General features: G+C 44.3%; 1 protein-coding gene across 1 annotated transcript in view; it reads left to right on the top strand.

The window, feature by feature from the left end:
• Positions 1 to 25,860, top strand: part of FOXJ3 (forkhead box J3) — a 72,372-nt gene that overhangs the window by 34,943 nt on the left and 11,569 nt on the right. The window contains exons 4-10 of the mRNA XM_075279889.1: positions 10,850 to 10,924; positions 13,695 to 13,778; positions 15,128 to 15,229; positions 16,984 to 17,112; positions 19,615 to 19,774; positions 21,534 to 22,028; positions 24,952 to 25,041. Of these exons, the coding sequence (XP_075135990.1) occupies positions 10,850 to 10,924; positions 13,695 to 13,778; positions 15,128 to 15,229; positions 16,984 to 17,112; positions 19,615 to 19,774; positions 21,534 to 22,028; positions 24,952 to 25,041 (1,135 nt within the window). The remainder of the gene's footprint in view (positions 1 to 10,849; positions 10,925 to 13,694; positions 13,779 to 15,127; positions 15,230 to 16,983; positions 17,113 to 19,614; positions 19,775 to 21,533; positions 22,029 to 24,951; positions 25,042 to 25,860) is intronic.

A 25,860-nucleotide genomic window follows, 5' to 3' on the forward strand; every position in this document is an offset into this window, starting at 1 on the left:
CTCAGCTTCTCTCCTCTATCATATAACCCTATATATCACAGAGCTCAGCTTCTCTCCTCTATCATATAACCCTATATATCACAGAGCTCAGCTTCTCTCCCTCTATCATATAACCCTATATATCACAGAGCTCAGCTTCTCTCCCTCTATCATATAACCCTATATATCACAGAGCTCAGCTTCTCTCCCTCTATCATATAACCCTATGTATCACAGAGCTCAGCTTCTCTCCCTCTATCATATAACCCTATATATCACAGAGCTCAGCTTCTCTCCTCTATCATATAACCCTATATATCACAGAGCGCAGCACACCGTGCACATCATCTTTGTCTTTTAGAAGGATTGCACCCGTTCTCATGGCAGTGTTAGTTCATTTATCTTATTTTTCGTGTTATTACATATGCATGACATTGTGCTGTGGCTGTGACGCAGGAGAGTACAGGGACTGTTGCGGTCTATCCAGGAGAACACAAAGCACCTAGCTAGTAGTAACGCCTGTGTGACTGGAGAGGGTGCATACCTTTACTGACAAGACTGAACGTGCTCCTAGTATATAAATAGCCCAGTGCAGTAACTCAGGCTCTACAAATAGAACAATCTGCAAACTGCACACATCACAACACCCAACACAACGTCACCGTACTGCCACCGAGGGATTACCCCTGGAGGGAGTCGCCTGGCAGAGGTGTTTGGGCTATACAATTGCAGGGGCACATTAACCCTCACCTGTCCAGTGCACTGGAATACACCTTGGGGAATCTTTGCACTTGAGTAATTCTGTCTCATGTATTGTGTTATGTAAAGTATAGACAATAATGCCGAGTTGTCGCCTTCAGAGTTGACAAGGCTCTGCCTACCTTTGCTGACATGAGGAGATATGACTGGTGTAGCTATAGTATGTGCACTGGTTGCAGTTGCTCCTTGCCTTGGTGCTTGGGGCACTAGTATAATAGATGTGCATGGCAGAGATTCTGGGAGAGATTTTGCATGGGGTTGCTCCTGAACTCCCCAAATACTGTAGTGAAAAGCTGCCCCAGCTAATGTACCAAATCCCGTTCCACACTTCTTACAGGTCTTCATATGTGTTAAATCCTTTCAAGGCTCATCTGAGACCTTTTTCTTTTCTTTATTTGATGGACCCCACCAATGTTACCTAATAGGTTACAAATGAGGACTCTTTAAATGATGCTCTTATGGAACTACAAGTCCAAGAATATACAGTAGAGTTGCATCAGTATCTCCATTAGAAGTTTTGTAAAGGTAAACTCATATCCTCTACTTTCAATGCTCTGCTGGTCAGCAAAGCAAATATTTTTGTATGGCAAGTATAGAGAGAGGTATTGGAAATCTATAATGTATCTAAAGAGGGTTGTGCACCCCTGGAGTTCCTGTAGGGGAGCAAACCCGATCATTTTGGTTAACCTGTACAGCTGCATGACAATAGGAGAAACTAAAGTTGGATGCTGCAGCCTTTAACTTATATGTACTATAACTATCTGTCCTGTTTGTTAGGGATAAAGATAGCAGTCCAGAAGATGGGACATATATAGTTAGAAAAAAAGTCATCAACGGTGCTTTCAGTGTGTGTGTGTATAATATATATATATATATATATATATATATATATATATATATATATATATAGTACAGACCAAAAGTTTGGGCCAAGAGCTTTCTGTATTTTCATGACTATGAAAATTGTAGATTCACACTGAGGGCATCAAAACTATGAATTAACACGTGGAATTATTCTAGGTTATTCAAAATAGCCACCTTTTGCTTTGCACACTCTTGGCATTCTCTTGATGAGCTTCTAGAGGTAGTCACCTGAAATGGTCTTCCAACAGTCTTGAAGGAGTTCCCAGAGATGCTAAGCACTTGTTGGCCCTTTTGCCTTCACTCTGCAGTCCAGCTCACCCCAAACCATCTGGATTGGGTTCAGGTCTGGTGATTGTGGAGGCCAGGTCATCTGGCGTAGCACCCCATCACTCTCCTTGGTCACATAACCCTTACACAGCCTGGAGGTGTGTTTGGGGTCATTGTCCTGTTGAAAAATAAATGATGGTCCAACTAAACGCAAACCGGATGGAATAGCATGCCGCTGCAAGATACTGTGGTGTCATTGCATTTTGTAGAGCGGCTCTCTGCGCCTTTTAGGATGTTTCTCTACAATAATAGGATTTCCTGACTCTATCATTACATGGGATTGTACGTGATCTAACAATCTACCCAAATGGGGAAATACCTTAGTAAAACCAATGTCCCTTTGGTTTAATTGTAAACTATAAGGTTTGTGGAAAAATAAACGAGTGTGTGGTTTGGCATCCCGATCCCACAGCCCTGGTGAGGGGGCTACTATGTTCCATTCATGTCTATAGATGGGCTATCACTGGCCTCTAGACCACGCTTGGTAGTATGAAGATGTAAATCGCCCTATAGTTTTATGTCTATTTTTTCCTTCTCTTCTGCTCCCGGTGCTAATAATTTGTAGTTTGCTCAGCGCAGGCCGAGATGTGAATACACTGAATTACAGGAGACGGGATTTATTGTGACTGTTACAGGAAATAATAATCTAGATTTAATGCAGATTTGTAGCTGGATGGGAGTGATTTGTGCCGGGAGAGGAGTAAGAAGAGGATCGTAAAGCTGCATAGGATTCATTACTGTGATAAACCTCCACAGACAAGATGTCAGCCAGCGGGCCTGATAGATTAGAAGTATCTAGCTACCGAGCCTCGTGATGATGAGGTCATCATTCAGTGCCACCCCTGTCCATAGGTTATGAACCGTATTACATCTAAGTAATTGGAACTGGCCTGTAATACCTCAAACAACCTGTAGGCAGAGGTGGTGCTGTTTTTGAAAGAAATCGGCATTGTTTTTAGATTACCGCACAACTTTTTTTCTTTTTTTTTTTTTAATTACAAAATGAAGAAAAAAAAATGTACATCGTAAAGTAAACTGAGACTGGTTACCTCTCCTGGGAACAAGGCCCATTTCTATCAGTGGTGCCATGATTACGGTAGGACATAGCGGTACCATGGGGCAGCATACATACATAGGTCCCTTAATACAGAGCTGAAGGAACATTGTGTGCTGCCCTAAAGCATGAACTAAAACCAATTGCCATAACCCAACCCTAAAGTTTATGGCCGATGCTATTAAATACAGCAGTCGCTTATAGCCTTCGGATCACTATATGGTTTGCATTCAGTGTTCCCAGCACACGTCCTGACAGGAGAAGATTTCCTCAAGAGAGTGAGAGTTTCCAGATGTGCAGCTCCAAATCCTGCAACTCCGCGAGGCTGCCGACGTGATCCACGACCAGGAATGTAAAAGCGGTAAAGAAGAGAAATGTAATCCCCATCACTAAGGCCTCTCGGGTATGACGCAGCATGTAGGCCGCACTGGGGTCTCTGCTAACCCTCCACTTCACACCACACTTGCCAGGTGTCTGCTTGATGCGCTGTAAGATATCCTGCACAGTGAGAAGTATTCTCCTTATTTATTATAAGGCTTTCTTCATAGAAGCGTCATGGCTTCCCTTCATAGCTATGTCAGATACGTTTTCTTCTGGCATCCCAACCATTTATAACGCATCTCATTGACTTATGATGGGAGTCTCACAGGGTTACGGTATACTTAACCATAGTGGTTAGCATGGGGGTCATAGGTTTCAATCCAGTTTCCTCACAGGACCTACTGATGGAGACTTTAGGCCGTACACGAGGTAGTGAATGATGAAGTGTCTTTAAAGTGCGGCAAAAAATTTTGGCGCTATATCAGCGAGAAATGAATACATTTAACGCAAATGAGAACCGATCATAAAATAGATTGAATATACGAAATTTACAGGTTTTGTCCTTTTTAGAAGTTGTATAAGACATTATCGCCTTCTTCCTCGAAACAGCGCCACACCTGTCTACAGGTTATGTGTAATCTTACAGCCCAATTTACTTCCTTGAGGATGAGCTGCAATACCAGCTGCAAACTATGGACTTGGGATAGTCCTGTTTATGGAGGTAGCCATGTTTTCCTATTCTGGTCAATTTATGGGGGTTGTCCTATCACTGAATATTATGTTTGTTAGATTACACAAACGTACTTGTTATGGCTCCCCCTAGTGGTGGTCCAATTTCCACCTAATCCATCCCCTGGCTGTGAGAGACAGATTCTTCTAGTGTTGGGATTTATATTGTCAGGCCTAGACAATAGTGACAATCACTGCATCCTACTGAGCATGTGCGACCGCTGACGCCAAGCCCATTCAGTGGACATTGTAGAGGGAATGAAAGGAACAGCAGGGGGCGCTGTAACAAGTATGTTACAACAAAATGATACACGTAGGAGTATAGATTATATATATATATATATATATATATATGCTTTGAGCTGACAAATTATGAGGTGAGAAGTGACCCAAAAATCCAGAAAATACTATATATATTTTTTAGTTCCATTATCTTTAACCTCTGCATGAAAACTGTTTGTTTTACGTTTTTCCTTTAAGAATTTCATCATTTTTGTAGGCTCTTCAGTTGGTCAGGAATTTGCTTATTCTTTGATGTGTATTCACAACAAACATAAAAAGAATTCCAGGTTTTTGCCGTCTTTGATGTTCAGGTCTGATGTTAGTTATTATGATGTTCTGTATTAGAGTCTCTGAAGAAGGTGTGAAAAGGTCCAGAGAAACCTTTACTAGTCTAGAAGAAATCTAAGTGTAAGAGATGACGACTCGGGTATGTATAGTATATATGGAACATAGCCCCTAGAACTGAGGGCACAAGAAGTTAAAAGATGTTCCAGAATTTTGATAAAAGTAGAATACAAGTAGGGGGCCACACGGTGGCTCAGTGGTTAGCACTGCAGCCTTGCAGCGCTGGAGTCCTGGTGTTCAAATCCCGCCAAGGACAAAAAAACATCTGCAAGGAGTTTGTATGTTCTCCCCGTGTTTGCATGGATTTCCATCCCATATTCCAAAAAAGACATACTGATAGGGAAAAATGTACATTGTGAGCTCTATGTGGGGCTCACAATCTACATAAAAAAAAAAAAAAAAGTAGAATACAAGTACTTACTAAAGCCGACATGTCAGGTATGATGGCGGGTCCTCTCCCCCTTGATGCCACATTTATGACACACAAGATGGTCCTGTCTGCTGTCTTCATGGATTTACTCTGTGTGACACCTGTCTTGTCCATGAACACTGTGATCTGGTACATCATGTGAATGGGGTTGAACAGTCTGCGAGCAAGACCAACGCTGTTTATGGGGAAAAAAAGTAGTCAATTTTCTCGTCCCCTTTAAAAAAAAAAAAAAAAAAAAAAAAAAAGGATCTTTCACCAGCTCCAAGACCAGCATTTAATAGGTGCAGCTCCTCTGATTATGGCACATGATGATAGCTGGATTTTTTTCTCTAGCCCCCACCTTTCCCAAGCAATAAGTGCTGTTAGTTTTGGTGCCTGTTATATTTAGGCTCTATACTGTCAAGTGGGCGGTGTCAGGCAGGAGCAGGCTGGTGATTTCTGCTGGTCTGTCTGAGAACATATGATATGATAGAGCGAAAGAAGTGGAGCTCTTTATTATAAAGGTTTATAGGATTTAGAGCAGGATTTCTGGGGGGAAAAAGCAGGATGAAGCCTCACAGGACTCCTAGGAGAGTCACTGAGAGTCCGGATTACCCCGCCTACACACAGTGATTGACATTATGTACCATTATATACACAGAAGGCTGTCAATCATCCTGTATGGGCAGAGTACACAGGACTCTGGCTGTCTCTCTTATCCTGTCAGGATTTACCCTGCTTTTTATTCACAGAAATACTGTTCCAAATCCTATATATCCCAGTGATAGGTTTCTTTCCCTCTACCATATAACCCTGTATATCACAGCTCAGCTTCTCTCCTCTATCATATAACCCTGAATATCACAGAGCTCAGCTTCTCTCCTCTATTATATAAACCTACAGTATGTATCACAGAGCTCAGCTTCTCTCCTCTATCATATAATCCTATATATCACAGAGCTCAGCTTCTCTCCTCTATCGTATAACCCTATATATCACAGAGCTCAGCTTCTCTCCTCTATCATGTAATCCTATATATCACAGAGCTCAGCTTCTCTCCTCTATCATATAACCCTATATATCACAGAGCTCAGCTTCTCTCCTCTATCATGTAATCCTATATATCACAGAGCTCAGCTTCTCCCCCTATCATATAACCCTATATATCACAGAGCTCAGCTTCTCTCCTCTATCGTATAACCCTATATATCACAGAGCTCAGCATCTCTCCTCTATCATATAAACCAATATATCACAGAGCTCAGCTTCTCTCCTCTATCATATAACCCTATATATCACAGAGCTCAGCTTCTCTCCTCTATCGTATAACCCTATATATCACAGAGCTCAGCTTCTCTCCTCTATCATATAAACCAATATATCACAGAGCTCAGCTTCTCTCCTCTATCATATAACCTATATATCACCGAGCTCAGCTTCTCTTCTCTATCATATAATCCTATATATCACAGAGCTCAGCTTCTCTCCTCAATCATATAACCCTATATATCACAGAGCTCAGCTTCTCTCCTCTATCATGTAAACCAATATATCACAGAGCTCAGCTTCTCTCCCTCTATCATATAATCCTATATATCACTAAGCTCAGCTTCTCTCCCTCTATCATATAACCCTATGTATCACAGAGCTCAGCTTCTCTCCCTCTATCATATAACCCTATATATCACAGAGCTCAGCTTCTCTCCTCTATCATATAACCCTATATATCACAGAGCTCAGCTTCTCTCCTCTAGCATATGATCCTATATATCACAGAGCTCAGCTTCTCTCCTCTATCATATAAACCAATATATCACAGAGCTCAGCTTCTCTCCTCTATCATATAACCCTATATATCACAGAGCACAGCTTCTCTCCTCTAGCATATGATCCTATATATCACAGAGCTCAGCTTCTCTCCTCTATCATATAAACCAATATATCACAGAGCTCAGCTTCTCTCCCTCTACTATAAAAACCTATATATCCTAGCATTAAGCTTCTCTCCCTCTATCATATCCTATTCTTAGGGGGTAATTTGTATATTTGTGACAGTATTGCGACTGTGTCATTTTGTTTCTTTCCTCCTATTCTGCAATCAGTTGCTTAATCTGGTTCATGATTCAGTTTCTCAGTATTTTATATGGATTCAGACCTGACCTTCTGTTTTTCCAGACAGTGTCTTCACCAGATCACTATTATGAGGTGTAAGGTTGCAGTATTTTTTATTTTTGTGGTTTGATATGGCGGCATTCAGTTTTATATTATCCACTACATTCCCTAAGCCTGTGGACAAAGCAGACGGAGGCCAGGGACATGAGATGAAACACATGGCCATGGCTGGGAGCACCTGTCTGCATAGACCGGAGACACTTCTTTTAATAACCATGGAGCTATGACAGCTGTGCTCCTGCAAGTGGATTTTTAGAATGGGAGCGCTGGTCTGGGAAATAGCAGCATTTTATAGATGCGGTGTGTAACCCGGCAGCTGATGTGCAATTAAACGTGGTCCACGTGGTTGCCCTGGGTGGACGTGATCCCATAAACATGGCAGCTATGTAACATTTGACCTTCAGCTCTTGTCATTGGAGTTCAGCTATGTCCATTCATCCTCATCGGACTCCTCTGGTTTCAATTGTTGCCTACGCCAGTCATAAATCTCAGTATAGTTAGACCCTGGCACTGATGAATACAATTATCACTTACGCGTGCCTTGGCAAATAGAGCTCTTCATTTTTCTCTGTTGCCAGGATATCATGGCAGATATCGCCTTTTGACAGGGGCTAGGAGCGGAGGAGGCAGATCTGCAATGCTTTTCTGCGCCGTGACTCAGCAGCAGCCACTTCCTTGCCAAGAATGGGCTCGAGTTAGGATGTCAGCACCTAGTCTGCGGGAGAATGTGTTTTGGCAATGTGCGACTGCTTTAAGAGTTAAAATAGATCTTGTAGATGGTAAATGCAAACCTGCAAAGTCCTATAGGTGTTTCAGACACACTTGTTAAATACATTAGTAATCTCTGCTTGTTCTTAAGAATAATACCACAATACCTAATAATCGCACAATGAAATTTTCCAGGAGTTCAGCTGCAACTTTTTGGACATATTTTTGTATTTTTTTTTTTTCAGAGTTCAGACATTGTAGGCTTAACCAAAGACTCATGGGCCCTGGTGCAAAAGTCCAGGTTGGGTCCCTACAGTCATGCAATGCATTGCTGGCACTGTTACCTCCAAGCCTTTGTAGCTGGTGAGCTGGGATGTTGTGGACCGCAGCAATGTTTCCTTAAAAGCATCGAGTAATTACTAATAATCCTGGATGACTTGGGCAGTGAAAGGACAATATAAGGATGGTTGGAGATGTAGAGCAGTGAATGGGTTAATGTTTGTATACCTGGTGGTTTAGGGTAAAGAAGAGGATAATAGAAGACCCCTGTTGGGCTAGGGCAGTGACATGAAATGGTAAATCTTATGATTCCTGGAAGGGTTAAAGGAGTTACACGGGCCTCTTATGCGGTTTTCAGACTGCAATACAGTGGCGGTGTCAGAAGCCTCTGTTCACTGTATAGCAGTGGCACCTGGATCAGATAATCGGTACAGGATACCAGGGTACCATTCATATCAACGGCACTTATACTATATCCACAGGACCCCCAGCAGTCAGGAGAATGGGGGCCGAAAGTTCCCCCGTGTGCTTCATGTGAATGAAACACTGGAGCACTGGCATGGCCGCAGTAGAAGTGAATGGTGTGCTATTCACACAGGGCTAAAAAAAACCCCAAAAAACAAAATCCCTCCTGACACCCTCACTATTAGCTGGTTGTCTGTGTTGGACCAACTACAAAGTGTACTAATCTGAAGCACAGCTGCAGTACCCAGGTCTGGCCACTACACTGTCATGGCGCTGTCTTAGCAATCCTCTGATCAGTGGGTGCGCTGTGATTCAGACCCGTACGCCGTGGTGTTGTTGACTTAAGTGATTAAATATCCTTTATGAGCTTGTGATGAACACTTCACAGAAGGATGACTTTCAGTTATTCATTTTCCTAAGAATATTTTATAGCCGTGGCTACTTGCTTACTGCTTCCAGGGAAATCTACTTACAGACTTTGCGTGAATTTTGTCTTCCTTTTACCGGTAAATGGTTTGTGCAAATATTAGAAATACTCAGTAAATCTCTCATGTTCTGCGCCTGCTCTTGGAGGACACGGCTGAAGTTTGGGGCTTTAGCTTCTTCACTGACTCACATCTGTTTAGTCTTGTGTATGGACAGAGCAAGTCATGCTTTATGAATATGTATAAGACATCTTCTGTTACTGCCCCCTAGTGTACAGTGCTACATCTGGGCACTGGACACTGCAGGTCACCCACTGGAACACGTCTTTACGCCTAGATCAGACCTCTGTGTAACTCTCAGGTGCCCGCCTTATATTTGTCTAGTTTATGGCTTCATTCCTGTGTGTGTTTATGGCTATTGCAGTTTTGCGCGGCATCAATAAAAAAAAAAAGGACGGAGGAAATATTAAAGGAACACTAAGGATAGAAAACTAAAAATGAAAAAGTATCCCAGCACTACCCTGTCTATAGTAGGACAAAAGTTGGGCAAGTCCCTTCCCTTCCATACGACAAACAGGAGATTATCTGCTTTAATCATGTCTTTGTAGTTTGTGTTCCTTTAACTGGTCCTCATGTGTTCAATGAGAAGACGTGAACCTCCTCCAGCTACTGACAAGGCACCTTTTGGTTGTCAGTATGGAAATATGTATGGCACACTTGGCAATAGATGGCCTTAAAGGGGTTGTCCAGTTCCTGTTTTTATTCCTCAACCCTTCTGCTACTGTCCGCTTAAACATAACAAGTGAGTACTCACCTCTCCCCGTGCTTCCTCTCGTCCACCAGCACCTCCTTTGGTTTCTGTACAGGTGCAGTTTGTGCGAGGGACTGCTGCAGCCCACAATGTGCCATTTGTGAAGAGGTCACCAGTGAAGATTGCCATTGGCTGCAGCAGCCCTTTTTCCCAAACACCCATGTAGAAATAAAATGAGCTGCCGGTGGTAGAAGCATGCACTCATTTGTTATGTTTACATGTTCATATAGACGATATTAAAGAATAAAAATAGGCGATGGACAACCCCTTTAAAAGCGGATTAAATTGGCCGCTAATGGAGCCCTAATGGCAGCCATCTTTTATCACCCAGCTTTTCAAGGTAAATCTGCAAAGCGGTTGAATGCCATTTTCCGCAAAAGAATATGCCACAGAAAGGCTGTATCCACCATGGCAATATTAACTTAATATATCGAAAATGACCAATGTATTCAGCTCCTAGGCGTACCTCTGGGTCTCCTTGGTAACAGACTACAAACAAGTTCCGTGTAGTCTAATCCTGCAGTCTTTCAGTCTCATATGTTTCCCCATCTGTTCCCTGCTTTGTCCTAAGCGACATTTAGGAAGTTAGCCAGAGGTGTAGGGAGTATGACCACAGGATGGCGCTGCACTGAGTTTGTAGTCTGTTACCATAGAAATGCATAGGTCTGCATTGCAGCTGTAGAAACGAAACGTGGGACATTTTTAATTAACACCTATTGCAAAGTTGTTTCATTTTTCCTTTTAACTATATTGAAAGATTAACAAGTAAATGTGTTTGTGAGAGTGCACGTGTCCCTTTAAGTAGAAATGCTGCGTAAGAAAATGTTCTTTCCCGCTGCAGAAAAGAGCGCTCTTCTTAGAATTCAGTCTTTTCACGGCAGCCTGCTGACTCTTCACATTTCTCTTCTTTTTGTCTGCAGAATTCTATACGACACAACCTGTCATTGAATAAGTGCTTTCTGAAAGTGCCTCGATCCAAGGATGACCCTGGAAAGGTAATGGTGGCTTATTTTGGAGGATGAAATGGCCTGTCACAAGTCAAAAAATTGTGTTTTATTTAAGCCATTTGTATGCAGTGGTGGCTGACCGATATCTAAATTGTATGGCCAGCCTAAGACTAGTACAAACCGTGCTATGGCCAGGCATCATGAGCCCAAAGAGCAAAAGAGATAGGTAAATATTCTTAATTTTACTCCATGTTGTCTGAAGATTATCTTGTGCATTAAAGGGAGTCTATCAGCAGCAAAATCAATAGCAAACTGATGACCGTACATTGTAGGGCAGCTTATGCACTTTCCAAAGATGTCTTTCTTATTCTGCTTTGCAGCTCCGTTTTCATGAAAATCAGCAGAAAAGGCCTTTAGGGACGTGGCCTCTCCTGCCGGGGCTTCTCTCTTAGTTCCAGATAATCGTTCCCCTAACTGCCGCCTAATTCCTCCCCCATTGCTTGAGTGACCTCTCCTACTTTGTCGCACTTTGGCGGCAGTCCTGCGCAGTTGTCTGGATCGGAGAGTGAAACCCTGGCAGGAGAAAAGGCAATTGTAAATCCCTTTTTAGCTAATATGTAAATGAATAAAATTCTGATTTTCATGAACATGGAGTTGCAATCTAAAATAAGAAAGTCTTCTTTGTTAAGTGTACAAGGTTTCCCACAAGAACTGGCATTAGTTTGATACCGATTCCCCTGCTGACAGACTTCTTTAAATCCAAGTGGGCGTCATATTCTTACCCCATTCCCGAGCTGGCCTTGTTCAGAGGTTCTCGCTTTCAGCGGGCGTGAGGGTGTTAAGCTTCTCATTGCTCTTGTGTTATGGCGACCGGACCTTACTACATTTATTACAGTATGTGATCATATATAATGCACATCCTCAGTTACCTGGATGCTTTATGTGGCTGGATAACTATTTGTGATATATATTTAAGCATTGTTTTATGCTCTGGATACATAAAGAAGAGGGACACTCCAGGAAAAACTGATGTAGTGTCTTATGTCTAGTGCGTGACACAGAGATGGAGAGAATTCTAAGGCTGGGTTCACATTGGGGAAATTGAATAGGAATGTGAGCCTGTCTTCGGCTTCAGATTTTTTCCCACTGGCTCAGACACATCGGGGTTAATCAGCAGCAGTAACATTGAGCAAATTCCGTTGTGTGAACATGCCCTAAGGAAAGAAATCCTGCTCTGCCCTCTCTAGTGCACTGGTTGTTCCTGGTTCTTATTACTCATATTGCGGAACAGGTCACAAACCATGCGGATCAATGTGGCTGTCCGATTGTCGGCAGCAGCTAGAAGCAGCTCTTAATGTTCACGTGTTACGCAGCTGATCGGACATTACTGCTCACCCATTATACTCGTCATCTGCTACATTGTGTCGATGTGTCACAGCCAAAGATCACCCTGTTGGGCTGCCTTCCTTGCAAGTTGCTATAAGTGAATGTAGTTGCCTTATGGTTCACAGGTTGCCAAGGCATGACCGTCCCAAGAAAACCTAAACTTATTGTATCTTATTGCAACAGTTGTGATTGTAGCGTACCCACATTTCCCTTCATAATTTGCGGGGTAGGCAGCCTGACAATGCAATGCATGTGCATTGTGTATCATGGCCATATTACCCTAGACCAGGGGTAGGGAACGTATGGCTCTCCAGCTGTTGCAAAACTACAACTCCCAGCATGCATACTGGCTCTGCTGTTCTGGGAACTCCCATGGAAGTGAATGGAGCATGCTGGGAGTTGTAGTTTCACAGCAGCTGGAGAGCCAAAGGTTCCCTACCCTTGCCCTAGACATTGACATGACTGAAGTATCTCCCTCATAAGAAGTTGGCCTCAAGATCCCCAGGTCACATGGCAGCATCATTGTGATGCCCCATCTGCTGATTAAACATGGCTGACTCTCCTCCAGCCAACCACTAACCAATAGAAAAAGGTGGTGCCAGAAAATTTCCTAGTTTTATGTTAAGCATATTTTTAGGTTGTTAAATATTATCCTAAAGATCCTGCAGTTCTGACTCTGGCCACTAAACCAAATATACTGAGGGTTGCGGTTTACTAGATTACTTTTCTGTAGCCTCCTCACAGAATCCACCAGTTACAATAGGTGGCAAGAGTTGGAACTGCAAAGTTTTTAGGATTTAAAAAATATATCTAGGTGACCCTTTCCCTTTAAGTGTATCTAAGTAATAAATAGAAGCTGTCAGCACTTTATCCTGTATGGAGTAAATATAGCGCCGTGTTCCTGTCCTCTGAAGTGCTTGATAGTCCACCTGTGATGTTCCAATGGCCGGGCAAATGACAAGTAATAAAAGTGCCAAAGCTGGAAGTACAGCGGCTGCCTTGGAGGATTCAAGCTCCCCCCTGCAGTCTGATGGTATGACCCACCTATAAAACCTGTATAGGAACTTGCCAGGTCATGCGAGTCATTTGCTGTACAGATTCCTAAATAGATCATGGTGACCAGTGCTAGAAGCTGCCTGATGATCTGACAGAAGTCCCCTGCGGATCCTCTTATTATTACGGGAACTCCATAGGTTAATCTTTAGAGCTGAAGCCGGCATCCACATTACTGGGAATAGCTTTATTTCACCTATACACTTGCAGTTTAACCCTATGTATTTGAGTGACTAAATCACACATGAGGTGGCAGCTCTCACTGGTACAGTCGCCTTTTGATACTACTCCAGATGTACGCTTATCATTCAGGCTATTAAATGACATTTGCTGATTTTGTGTCTTTTTTTTTTTTTTTTTTTTTTTTTTTGTTTCTTAGGGTTCCTATTGGGCAATAGACACGAATCCAAAGGAGGATGCGCTACCAGCACGGCCAAAGAAGAGGCCGCGATCTGGAGAGCGGGTATGTACAATCTGGGATATTGGATACAGCTGCAAAGTATTCTGTTAAATCTCCACACGGCTTTAGTGAGCACTGGTGGTCGCACTTCTAATGCATAAGATAGTCTGTATTAGTATGCAGAGATTTCGCTTTCATTGGATTAGGTCCGATCTATAGGGTTATTTATTTGGCTTACCCCTCGCTCACATCTGCGTTCGGTATCCCCCCCCCCGAATAGAATACCGAACGCAAATGCAAGCACTGTGCAGTAAAAGCACACGGACCCCATCGAGTATAATGGGGTCCGTGTGCTTGCTGTGCACTGCCCGCACAAATCATGCGACAGGAAAGTAGATTGTAAACTACTTACCTGTCCGAATGATCCCTAAGGAGATTTGTCGGCAAGCACACGGACTCCCTTATAGTCTATGGGGTCCGTGTGCTTTTACTGCACAGTGCTTACAGTTGGGTTTGGTATTCCATCATGCGAACACGCCTGGACGGAATACCAATGACACAGATGTGAACGAGGCCTTACTTGTTTAGTGCCATCATATTCCGCAGCACTTTGCAGACATAGTCAGATCCCATCGATCGTCAGAATAAAGGAGTTGCAATGCTGATGTAGTGTTGCAGCCTTTTTTTTTTTTTCCTGCATATTGGCAATCCTGTCCACCCAGCTTTACAAGGATCTACAATCGTTATCATGTACTTAAATGGAGCTGGGCTGCAGTTCCTGTACACAGGAATGTAGTTTTACAGGGAAAATAGGAAAGAAACCTCTTGTGGCCCTTTCTTTCTCAAGATCAGTGGTCAAACTCCTACCGATCATAGTATGATGGCATGCACTGATCATATGCTATCACTTTCTACAATCCTTATAACCCATTGATTCTGCTACCCCTTGTAGCTGGAGATTATTCTTTGAACTGTGAAAAAGATACTTGGGTATAGATTTGTTTATTTTAACACGTTTTAGCATAGGTTAGGATTTTTGCATAGCTAGTAGGATTAGTAAATAAGGTTAAGGCTGGGTTCACATCTGCTTTGGAGTCTCCACTCGGAGATTTAGTCATTTTGAGTGCAAAAAATTCGCTAGTCAAAAAAGTATAACTTTAACATGCGACGTATTCAGATTATAAGAGCAGACACCCTACAGATCCCTTTATAGTCAATGGGGCCCCATGGCACTGTCAGTGTGCTTTCTTTTTTAGCAGTCCATGTTGTCCTGTTCCTATGATGGACACAATGGCGCGGGTGTTATCATGTCCACAGTTTATATTTCCACTACTTAGTCCATTCTGATCTGTCATTGTCTGTCTGATGCTAAATAAATAGCGGCCATTTTATGATTATTTTCCTTCCTTCAGGCCTCTACACCATACAGTGTAGATTCCGATTCCTTGGGAATGGATTGTATAATCTCTGGAAGTGCCTCTCCAAACCTGGCTCTCAACACTGTGACTAACAAAGTAAGTGTCATATCTGTCACAAGAGAACAATGAAGTGGACTGCTAATAGCCGAGTCAATAGAAACAACTTCAAGTGAATTTGCGGCATTTTCTCTTCATTTGCAGCAATGGCACGGAAACCGAGCCGATCATATCATGCCCTGTATATTAAGGGCAGACATTGTTCATCTATTCACCGGCTGGTAGACTTGTTTCTCTGATATCAGTCTATTACATCACCTGTCTGGACTGATTTAGGGAGTGTTCACACTACCGTTGATGTCCGACAGCTAGTGTCCGATGCTAATGCCCGCGCAGAATCTAGTAATAGTATAATATGTATATTTAATAGGACACACAAGCTTGTCTCTGAGCAGCACAGTGCCCCCCACTGGTCACATTTGGCAGGTCACATATATAAATACTGAACTGGACAGACATGCAGGGTTGCATAAAATTCTGTTTGATAAAGCAGTTATAAAAATAGTGTAAGGCGCTGTGGGCGACTCGCATGAATAGGTCTGCTGAATATGGCAGGATGACTCCCATCTTTGCAGAACTGCTACTTGTAGCGGACAAAGCTGCGCAATAATGACCGTTATATAACACTGAGGGGGCTGCCATGTAGTTGTGACTTTGTAAGGCTGCTCTGCGTGCTGGGACTAGTAGTTCCACCAGCCGGCTGATTTAGAAGAACTGTTTTCTGCAACCTATTGACTTCTTATATCCATTTACTTTCCCAATGGTGAAACTCATCACTAGCTTTTCTGTACTGACCTAAACCACATGCCCCTGTTCTTGGTTTTGGAGGCAAACTTTGTAGAGCTTTTTTGTCATCACTTGTTGGCTCATCCTGTCTTAGACATTTGTGATATTGCCACTTGATGTCAATAACATTTTCCATAGATATCTAATAGAAAACAGTCAGCCTTGCTGTGCTATGCTGGTAGGTGACTCCTGTTCACAGGGCCACTGTACCCATAGGGCCAACAGTGCACTAGCACCAGGCCCTATGGTAACGATAGCCCCCATTTGGACAGCAGGACAGTCCTACGTTTGCTGTCCCGCTGTCCAGGGCAGTGGGTCTGAGCTACCCCAACTCATCAGCCTCCTCTGGACAGGGGCGGGGGGACATGCATTTGTGGAGGCAAACTGGATGGAGGCATTATAAGGGGGATATTGTATGAGACCACTAGGGAACCATTATACTGTGTGAGAGCCACTAAGGGGCGTTATACTATGTGGGGGCCATTGAAGGTGCATTATAATTTGTGCAGGTGGTGATGGTGGAGGCCCACTTATGAAATCTTTGTACAGGGCCCACCGATGTGTTAAAACGCCCCTGCCTGTTCACATTCATAGGACCTAGGTTGTTTCCGTACTCCCACCCACATCTCCATTCATCTAGATGGCAGCTTGCAGGCCTGGGTCAGGGACACCTGTCCTACAATTATGTGCAGGCCCCAGAGGTGGGACCCACATCTGTATAATAAATTCTATGGATATGTTCTAAATATCTAAGATGAGAATAATCCTTAAACACTCCCAGAAGGTCTAGTTATGCACAAATAAGTCTCCTGCTTCTACGTTACTAGGCTTATTTTATGTTCAGGAGGTGCTGACAGCTCTGGTAAGGGGTTTATTGTGATCTGTCTTCGCCCCACTTTCCCAAAACCATACTGCTGACATCTCGATGAAAACTGAGGACTAGCCAATGCAAACAGATGTGAAGATATTGTCTAATAATATCATAATTGTTTTTTCCTACGTTTTAGGTAACTTTATACAACACAAGTCAGGATGGCAATGACAGCCCTCGAAGTAGCCTTAACAACAGCCTTTCTGACCAGAGTGTGGCATCCTTAAACTTGAACAGTGTTGGCAGCGTGCACAGCTATACACCAGTGAGTACCGCACACATATACTGCATAGTGGATGACAAGAGAGACCGGTTATGTCTATCTACATATATATATCCTCCATCCCAACATGTTTATAGGTGACCTATGGATGCAGTTTACATTCAGACCCTTTTTTATGTTGTACATTTCTGCAGCCTTCCTTTCTAAATTGCTCTTGGTTAGTGGAGAAAAGAAAAGACATGGACCGCACATCCCAATCTTATACATAGCAAAATCTATAAAAATGAGCATGAGGTTCTCAGTATACCTATTGATCAAGGTGCATAAGTCCATTAGCCACTTCACAGCAACCTCTGTATAGTGGGGTCCTACTCTACTTGGTGCGATCACCGCAATGCAGTGACCACAGGGGGAGCAACCCAGTGGCCCAGTATTACCCTTGCCACCAGACCAAGCCCCCAGGCGTTAGATTGCAATCTTTTCAGCATATATTCTATTTGCATAGGACAAATAAAAGGCACCCTGCATTAAAGGAGCTTTCTGGTAATGGGAGTCCTATACCTGGCACCAGGGCCGGCGTCAGCGCACGGCATAGTCGGGCAAGTGCCGGGGCCCACAGAGCCTCTGGGGGCCCCCCGGCACTTGCCTGTCACAATTTCAGCTCATCGGCGTCCGTCCGCCGATGAGCTGAAATACATACGCGATGCAGGAGCTGTGAGATCAGCTCCTGCTTTAAAGCTCCGGCCCCGGCTTGCGTGTGTAGGCGCGATGACGTCATCGCATCACGCCTACACACGCAAGCCGGTCCGGAGCTAAGCAGGAGCTGATCTCACAGCTCCTGCATCGCGTATGTGATTGGAGGGAGAGAGAGAGGAGCGTCGGGGGAACGAGGGAAGGTGAGTGATGTGTTTGTTTTGTATTACATATTAAGGTGAAACATAATGAAGGGGGCCCATGAAACTGGGGGGCAAATGAAGGGGAGGGGGGGAACGGCATGACACTGGAGAAGATGAAGGGGGTGGGGAGAGAACGGCATGAAACTGGGGACAGAGATGGAGGGGGCCCAAAGAAACTGGGGGGCAAATGAAGGGGAGGGGGTAACAGCATGACACTGGGGCAGATGGGGGGGGGGAACAGCATGACACTGGGGCAGATGGAGGGGGGGAGAACAGCATGGAACTGGGGACAGAGATGGAGGGGGCCCAATGAAACTGAGGGGGCAAATGAAGGGGGGGGGGAACGGCATGACACTGGGGCAGAGATGGGGAACATGAAACTGTGGGCAGATGAAGGGGGAGAACGTGATGAAACTGGGGACAGAGATGGAGGGGGGACATTAAACTGGGGGCAGAGGAAGGGTGTATATGAAACTGGGGGAGAGATGGAGGGGGGCATATAATTTACGGGTGACTGTAGGAGGATTATACTGTGTGGGAGCACATAATAAATGAATGAGAATGGGTGGAATCAACATAAAAGTGGGTGGAGCTAAATTTGCCGCGGCGCGCAGAGCGCACCGCACATTTTGCCCCTCTTTCTACTCTTTAAAAGATTGGGAGGTATGGCATTGGTGACGCCACCCTCCTGCATGACGTCACTCGCTTCATCTGCGACGCACAGTGTCTCGACTCCCCCCACCTCCTTTACAAGAGGGCCCACTGAGGCTCTGTCGCCCAAGGGCCCATAAAAACCTGGAGCCGGCCCTGCCTGGCACTCACTAGCAATGTATCCCCTTTGCTGCATATCGAGCACAATGTCTTATGTGGTGTCTATCAAATATAAGGTATGGATGCGGCACTACAAATCAAATCCTGGTGCCAGAATACGGTGCATCGGCATCTCGCTTCTTATTAGGCCTGGATGAATGGGCCTAATCAGGAGTGAGTGTCAAGACGCAGACGCCGCTACTGATTCAGCCACGAATCCGCAGGAAGATAGGGCATGTTGCTTCTTTTTCCCCACTAGCTGAAAATTTTTTTTGCTAGAGGTTAAAAAAAAAAGGTAGTGACTCCCATTGAAATGAATGGGAGGTGTTGTTTTTTTCCAGGCGGATTCCGCATCAAAATCCGCCTGCAAAAAACTCCATGTGAACATACCCTTACTAGGTTTTTCTCCACTGCAATCCGATTGCTTGAAGAAGGTCTGAGGCAAGACCGAAACATTGTGATTATTTGGATTGCAAATCAAAAGGGTTAAGTGATTCATTGCTACCTCTGAGTGCCGGACCTCTGCTGTTACATTGGGTATAGACTTTGCTTGGTATTGCTGCTCACACCCATTCACAAGAGAGGGGCTAAGCTGCTAAAGGCCACATGACAAATGAGCGTCACATCTCAGGCCTGGAAGAGGAAGCTTGCTCTGAGCGCCATCGACTGGTGGGATAGCTCCATCTGTATTAAAATCCCAGACAATGCCTTTGCTGTCCTATCCTGCTGCTCCATTGCTTGTACAGTTGCTTCAACACTATATGAATTTTTCTGAAAAACCAGAATGTGGGCATTGACCACTGGACCTAATAAATTGTGACCTCTTATTCTCTCCTAGGTAACGAGCCATCCCGAGCAAACCGCTCCAACATTACCGCAGCAGTCACAGTACAGCACACCAGAGCGAGAAAAACTTTTCCCCGAATATAACTTTGAAGATCTCAGTGATTCATTTAGAAGCCTATACAAGAATGTATTTGCTCAGTCTATAGGTCAAGGTAAGTAGAAGGGTTTAGCGCCACTCTATAAGTGATGAAGGAAGAGCAACAAGCATATATTGTCACTATATTGTCCTGTATGGTGCAGATCACACAGCAAAATTGATGCAATATGTTATACCTAGTGCAGGGCCTGAGAGACGGAGCATGACACAGGGATTCAGGTTCACCGGAGAGCAAATCCTTGTCATGCGTCGCCCCCCCTGGCTTTGTGCAAGTCATAACAAGGGGGCAGATTTATCAAAGCCAGGCTGGGAGGAGACATGGATGTACATACACATGACACCCGAGGGAGTGATCTAACTACATACTTTGTAGCTACAGACTTCTGGCTCCGAGCGTTCGCTGAAGGCGCTTGTATTAATCCCTGCATGTACATTGAGCCAGAGGCCATGGATAGACAGAGATACATGATTACATTACTGATAAACGATAATCCTTTATTTTTTTTGCATCACCATGCAAGACTTCAACTGAAACATGTCACAGATTCCAGCACAAACTTTTCCTTGCTTATATTCTCATAAAATCCTTGTATAACAGGAGGACTGGTATTGTAGGGCAATCTCTAAGCAATGAATGTTTTATGATCTGTTTACCGGAAATACCGTTTCAGCCGCTTTTCTTTTGTTTTAGTTTTTTATGTTAAAAGCTTGACATATTATTAAGGCCCTGTTCACATGGGGCGCGGATGGCGGATTTTGGTCCTGATTCTGATGTGGAAAGCCACGTCAGAGTAGGGCCAAAATCCACCTGCCGCGTCTCCTGACAGTCGCGGCACTCCGGTCTGGCTTAGGCCCAAATGAATGGGCCCAGTCCGGAGCGTGCCTGAATCCGCCTGAAGAAAGGGCAGCTCACTTCTTTTTTCCATGAGCAGCAACATGACGCTCACGGAAAAAAAGAGCACTAGCAGTCTTCATAGATCGCTATTGTGAGGGGGTGGATTCCGCACCAAAATCCGCCCCCTCTTACCCGTGTGAATGGGACCTATGAAAAAAAATGGGGGACAATAGGACTGTTTTAGTTTTCCTGACATGGCTGTAATTTCTTGGAAATCTGTGTTGCGCTGTTCCTGTTATTCCTCCTGGAAATACATGAATCAGCTGTCAAGTGGATGTTACTCTTCCCTTTATCAGAGTGATGTGTCCCTATATACTGACAGCGTTACACTATGTATGGTGGAGTTAGTGTCTGGGTCAGTTTTGGGTGAAGTTGGAGTCAGGGAAAAAAATCTTAATTAAAGTGATTAATATTGTATAATTCTATGATAGTTTGTTGCAAATGTACTTTTGCAATAAACTACGCAGCCTCTGTTTTTTGCTGCTTCTGACTGGCCATGGATGTCGGCCATTTATGATGGCATGTATGTATATTTATTTTCAGGAGGAATAATAGAGGACCCACGCATGCAGAATTGTCATGTAATGGTTAATTTGTATGATTTATTAATACAAACCATTCTGGATACTTGGCCTATTGTCTTTAGGGTGATTTCAGAGTCTGCAATCTTGCAGTAGATTCCCATACATTTGTAGCAGAAACAAATCACAATTCTGCAGATCTTCCTGATCTTTAATCTGCTCATTATGTTGTGGAAATACTTCAGGTTTTCCCAGTGGATCTTAACCCTCTGGGTGATACGTGAGCACAATCCGTGGCATGCGGATTTTACTGCATTGCTGAGGATGTGTAGCAGTAGCAAAGTCTGCCTTACATTGAAGAGTGTAAAATAACCATTCTCTTCTTCTCCTTCCTCCAGGGCTGATGAATCTCCAGTCAGAGGCCTCTCAGCAGACACATTCACCCTGCTCATATCAGCACTCCCCTAGTAGCACAATGAGCTCTCAACAGCACGGTAGCCAAAATAACCTGACAAATAGCCATGCAAGCAATCTTGGCACAACTGTGGGGGACTCTATGGGACAAGTGCACATGTCCCATACTCCAATCCACACACAGCAGTCCCAGCAGTCCCCACACATACATCACACTGTAGTACACCATCAGCACCCCAACCAGCACACATCTCACTGTCACCAACAAGCACCACATCAGCAACACCAGCCACATCAACCACACCAACCACAGCACCCTCAGCAACGCGCTGCGCACCCTGCGCAGCATTCACCGCATCAAGCACAGCACCCCGCTCAGCACTCTGCACAGCACCAGCATATACATCACCCAAACCATCAGCACCAACCTCTTACACATCAGACCTCTCTAACACAGCAGCCGCTACCTTGTAGTTCAGGTAAGAACCAGCCCATGTGTCTTGTCTTACTCTTATTTGCGGATAGCATTCAGATCTATGTCCTGATACTTGTCTGCTGCTCCTTATATGGAAATTGTGTAAGAAAATTTTGGATGCATTTTCTCTTTTAAAGAGGACCTTTCACCACTTTTGGGCACATGCAGTATTATATACTGCTGGAAAGCTGACAGTGCGCTGAATTCAGCGCACTGTCGGCTTTCCCGATCTGTGCCCGGTGTAAAGAGCTTACGGTGCCGGTACCGTAGTGCTCTATGGTCAGAAGGGTGTTTCTGACCATTAGCCAGAGACGTCCTTCTGCCTCGCGGTGCCAATCGCGCTGTGCTGTGGAGCGGGGAGGAACTCCCCCCTCCCTCTGCTCGCAGTACTCGTCCATAGACGAGCATTATCAGGAGCGGGAGGGGGGAGTTCCTCCCCGCTCCATAGCACAGCGCGATAGGCGCCGCGAGGCAGAAGGACGTTCCTGGCTAATGGTCAGAAACGCCCTTCTGACTGTAAAGCGCTATGGTACCGAGACCGATAGCGCTTTACACCGGGCCCAGATTGGGAAAGCCGATAGTGCGCTGAATTCAGCGCACTGTCAGCTTTCCAGCAGTATATAACACTGCATGTGCCCAAAAGTGGTGAAAGGTCCTCTTTAAACCCTTGTAAAAAAATGAAAAAGTTGTGCCAAAAGCAACATTGTATTGCAAAAAATATCATTTTTCATTTCTACTTCCCAATGTTAACAAAATCTATTAAACCTCTGTGAGATCAGGGTTGTAGTTTCCAAAATGGGGCCATGTGTGGACTATTTCTGCAGGCAGGAGAAATTCTTTAACACATTGTGCATTTTCTTTTCTAATCCCTTGTAAAAATGAAATCTTTTGGGTTAAAGCAACATTTCATAGGTAAGTATGTGATTTTCCATTTTTATGGCCCAACTCTGTTGAAGACCTGTAATGTCAAGTACTCACTATACCCCATGAGAAATTCGTTGAGTGGTCTACTTTCCAAAATGGGGTTATATTTTGGATGGTTTCCACTGTTTTGGCACCTTGTGTGCTCTGCAAACAGGACAAGGTACCCATGGTCTTGTGTCACTCTTCTGCTCTCTAGGTTAGCTGCAAAAGGGACAGATGAAAAGCAGTAACTCATGATTGTAGTCTGTTACCATGGAGACACACAGGTCAGTTTAGGAGTTGTATACACAAAACAGACGGATAGTTTTAATAAAGACTATTTGCAACGCGTTTTCTTTTAGTTACTTTTTCATAGAAAATCAGTGCAGTGGTGATCCTGTCCCTTTAAAAGGCTTGACCAGACTCGGTAAGGGCAGGTTCACTCCAGCGTCCGATCTCCGTTTTGCAGGTTTCCATTTCTTGCCCGAGAAACTGGACAGGAGACGGAAACCTGCAGTCACTTTTCAAACCCATTCATTTGAATGGGTTTGGAAAGTGTGCGGCCTTCAGCGCCTGTGAGTGTTTTGTGCTCTCCGTGGCTAAACCGTTTCTTTTTTATATATATATTTTTTTTTTTAACCGGACACAAAGTCAGACATGCAGAACTTTGTGTCCGGTTAAAAAAATAAATAAATTTCGCTGCGGAGAGCACAAAACGCTCACAGGTGCTCACGGCCAGACACTGTCTGCCAGGTTTCCATCTTCTGTCGACGGAAACCTGACAGCGGAGGCCGGGGCGCAGATGTGAACCCGACCTAACAGTGTTGGATAGGACATCAGTCTTAGATTCGTGGTAGTCTGACATCTGGACCCGGCACCAATCACTTTGACGATACATAGAAGATGTTCTCTGTGTTGTATAACTGCTGTAGTTCTACTCCCATTCACGGTGAATAGGCCATCAGTATCAAAAAAACCGTGACCTGAACAACCCCTTTAAGCTTCTTCCCAGTGTAGGGGCTCAGAACGTCCTGGCAATGTTTTCAATGCAGACACTAGCACGGTGTGATGTCCACAGCAGGCATTTGGAAGCACTGCTTGCTATGGTATTATTTTCCACGGTGTCATGTGAAGTAGAAAGTGTTTAGTTCTCACTCCCTGGTGCGTGGACAGGAATAATTTAGGAATATTGTCTTGGGTTTTTAGTTTCTATTCATAGTTGCTGTTTAATTGATATTATGGGATGCGAAACAGAATCTGGGATTCTATTCAGCAGAATGAAATAATTTTACTGCTCCTCTTGGCTACAGTGAATATACGTCTGCTGGCTATATGGGCTCGTTCACACGGGCACAGAGAGGGCGGATTATGGCGCGGAATCCACCTCATAATCCGCCCCCTCACAATGGTGGTCTATGGAGACCGCCAGCCTACTTTTTTCCGTGAGCAGCATGTTGCCGCCCACGGAAAAAAGAAGCGAGCTGCCCTTTCTTCAGCCAGATTCTGCGGCTCGTTGAGAATCTGCGGCAGCAACTTCCGGAGTCGGCCCATTCATTTGAGCCTACTCCGGAGGGGGAAGCCGCGACTGTCAGAAGCCGCGACAGTCGTGGCAGGCAAATTTTGGCCCGAAAGTGACGCGGCTCACGTCACTCTCGGTGCCAAAATCCGCCATTACGCTCCTCTTGTGAACTTAGCCTAACAGATTTGTATATGTTTACGCTTGGCTAAGCCTTCTGTATATTGTAGGGGTTGTCCGGGAATAGAAATACATGTCTGGTTTCTTCCTAGAACAGTGCCACAAGTGTCTAAAGGTTGTTTTTGGTATTGCAGACTACCAAGCAAAACCTGGTGTGTTTTTGATTTTTTTTTTCTTCTCATCTTTGACAACCACTTTATTATAAATCCTTTTCTGTCAAGAAGTGACTGCATTTCTGCTCCTGGGGGTATTAACCAAGCTTTGCCAATAGACAAGATATAGGGCAATATCACTGCATAACTGGTTGTCTTTTTTACTCTCTTTCCAGACTGGTACTCAACTCTAGACATGCTCAAAGAAAGCTGCCGTATTGCCAGCAGTGCCAACTGGTCGGATGTCGATCTCTCCCAGTTCCAAGGTAAGTTCTGTGTACGACTCCACATGTAGTGCAGTTTTTTTAAAGGGGATAACCAGTGGGGATAGCCACATGTGGTCATGGGGAGATGCTATATACAGTTACTGCGTATACTTTCCCTGTGCCCAGAAGGTATCAAGCTTTGGTCCCATTATAATGAATACATGTAATGAACTGGATGTCAAACGTCTGCCTTTATGGGTTGTCCCATGTAGGACATTTATTCGCTATCCACGTGTTCTGTGATCAGTGTCAGGTTGCTGGCTGCTGGCTTTTCTCCCTAACAAGTAGGAATAGCCTTAAGAAAGGCTATTCTTCTCCTACCTTTAGATGTCTTCTCCGCACCGCCGGTTTTCGTCTGTATGCAAATGAGTTCTCTCACAGCACTGGGAGTGTCCTCAATGCTGCGAGAGAACTCTCCAGCGCTGCCTCTATCTTCGCCTGGAACGGCCTCTTCCTGTGTCGTCTTCCGATGCTGGCTTCAAACTTCTAGGCATGCGTAGTTGGCTCTGCCGTCGGACCTTGGGCAGAGCCAACTGCGAATGTCCACGGCAATTTTCCTGTGGCCGCTTACACAATAATACAGTCCATGGTCATGTGATGTACAGCTCATCGTCATGTGATATACAGTCTATGGTCATGTGATGAGCACACAGTTGCACAGCTCATTACTAGGCAGATATCTGATTACTGAGCTGTGACTATAATGGGCCATGCACCTGTGTGTCCATCACATGACCAGGGACTATATATCACTTAACCATGGACTGATTTTTATCCATTGGAAGTAAGCAGAATAAATGACAGCAAGCAGAGATCTAG

The sequence above is a fragment of the Leptodactylus fuscus genome, chromosome 6 (assembly GCF_031893055.1).
Source record: "Leptodactylus fuscus isolate aLepFus1 chromosome 6, aLepFus1.hap2, whole genome shotgun sequence".
Lineage (NCBI taxonomy): Eukaryota > Metazoa > Chordata > Amphibia > Anura > Leptodactylidae > Leptodactylus > Leptodactylus fuscus.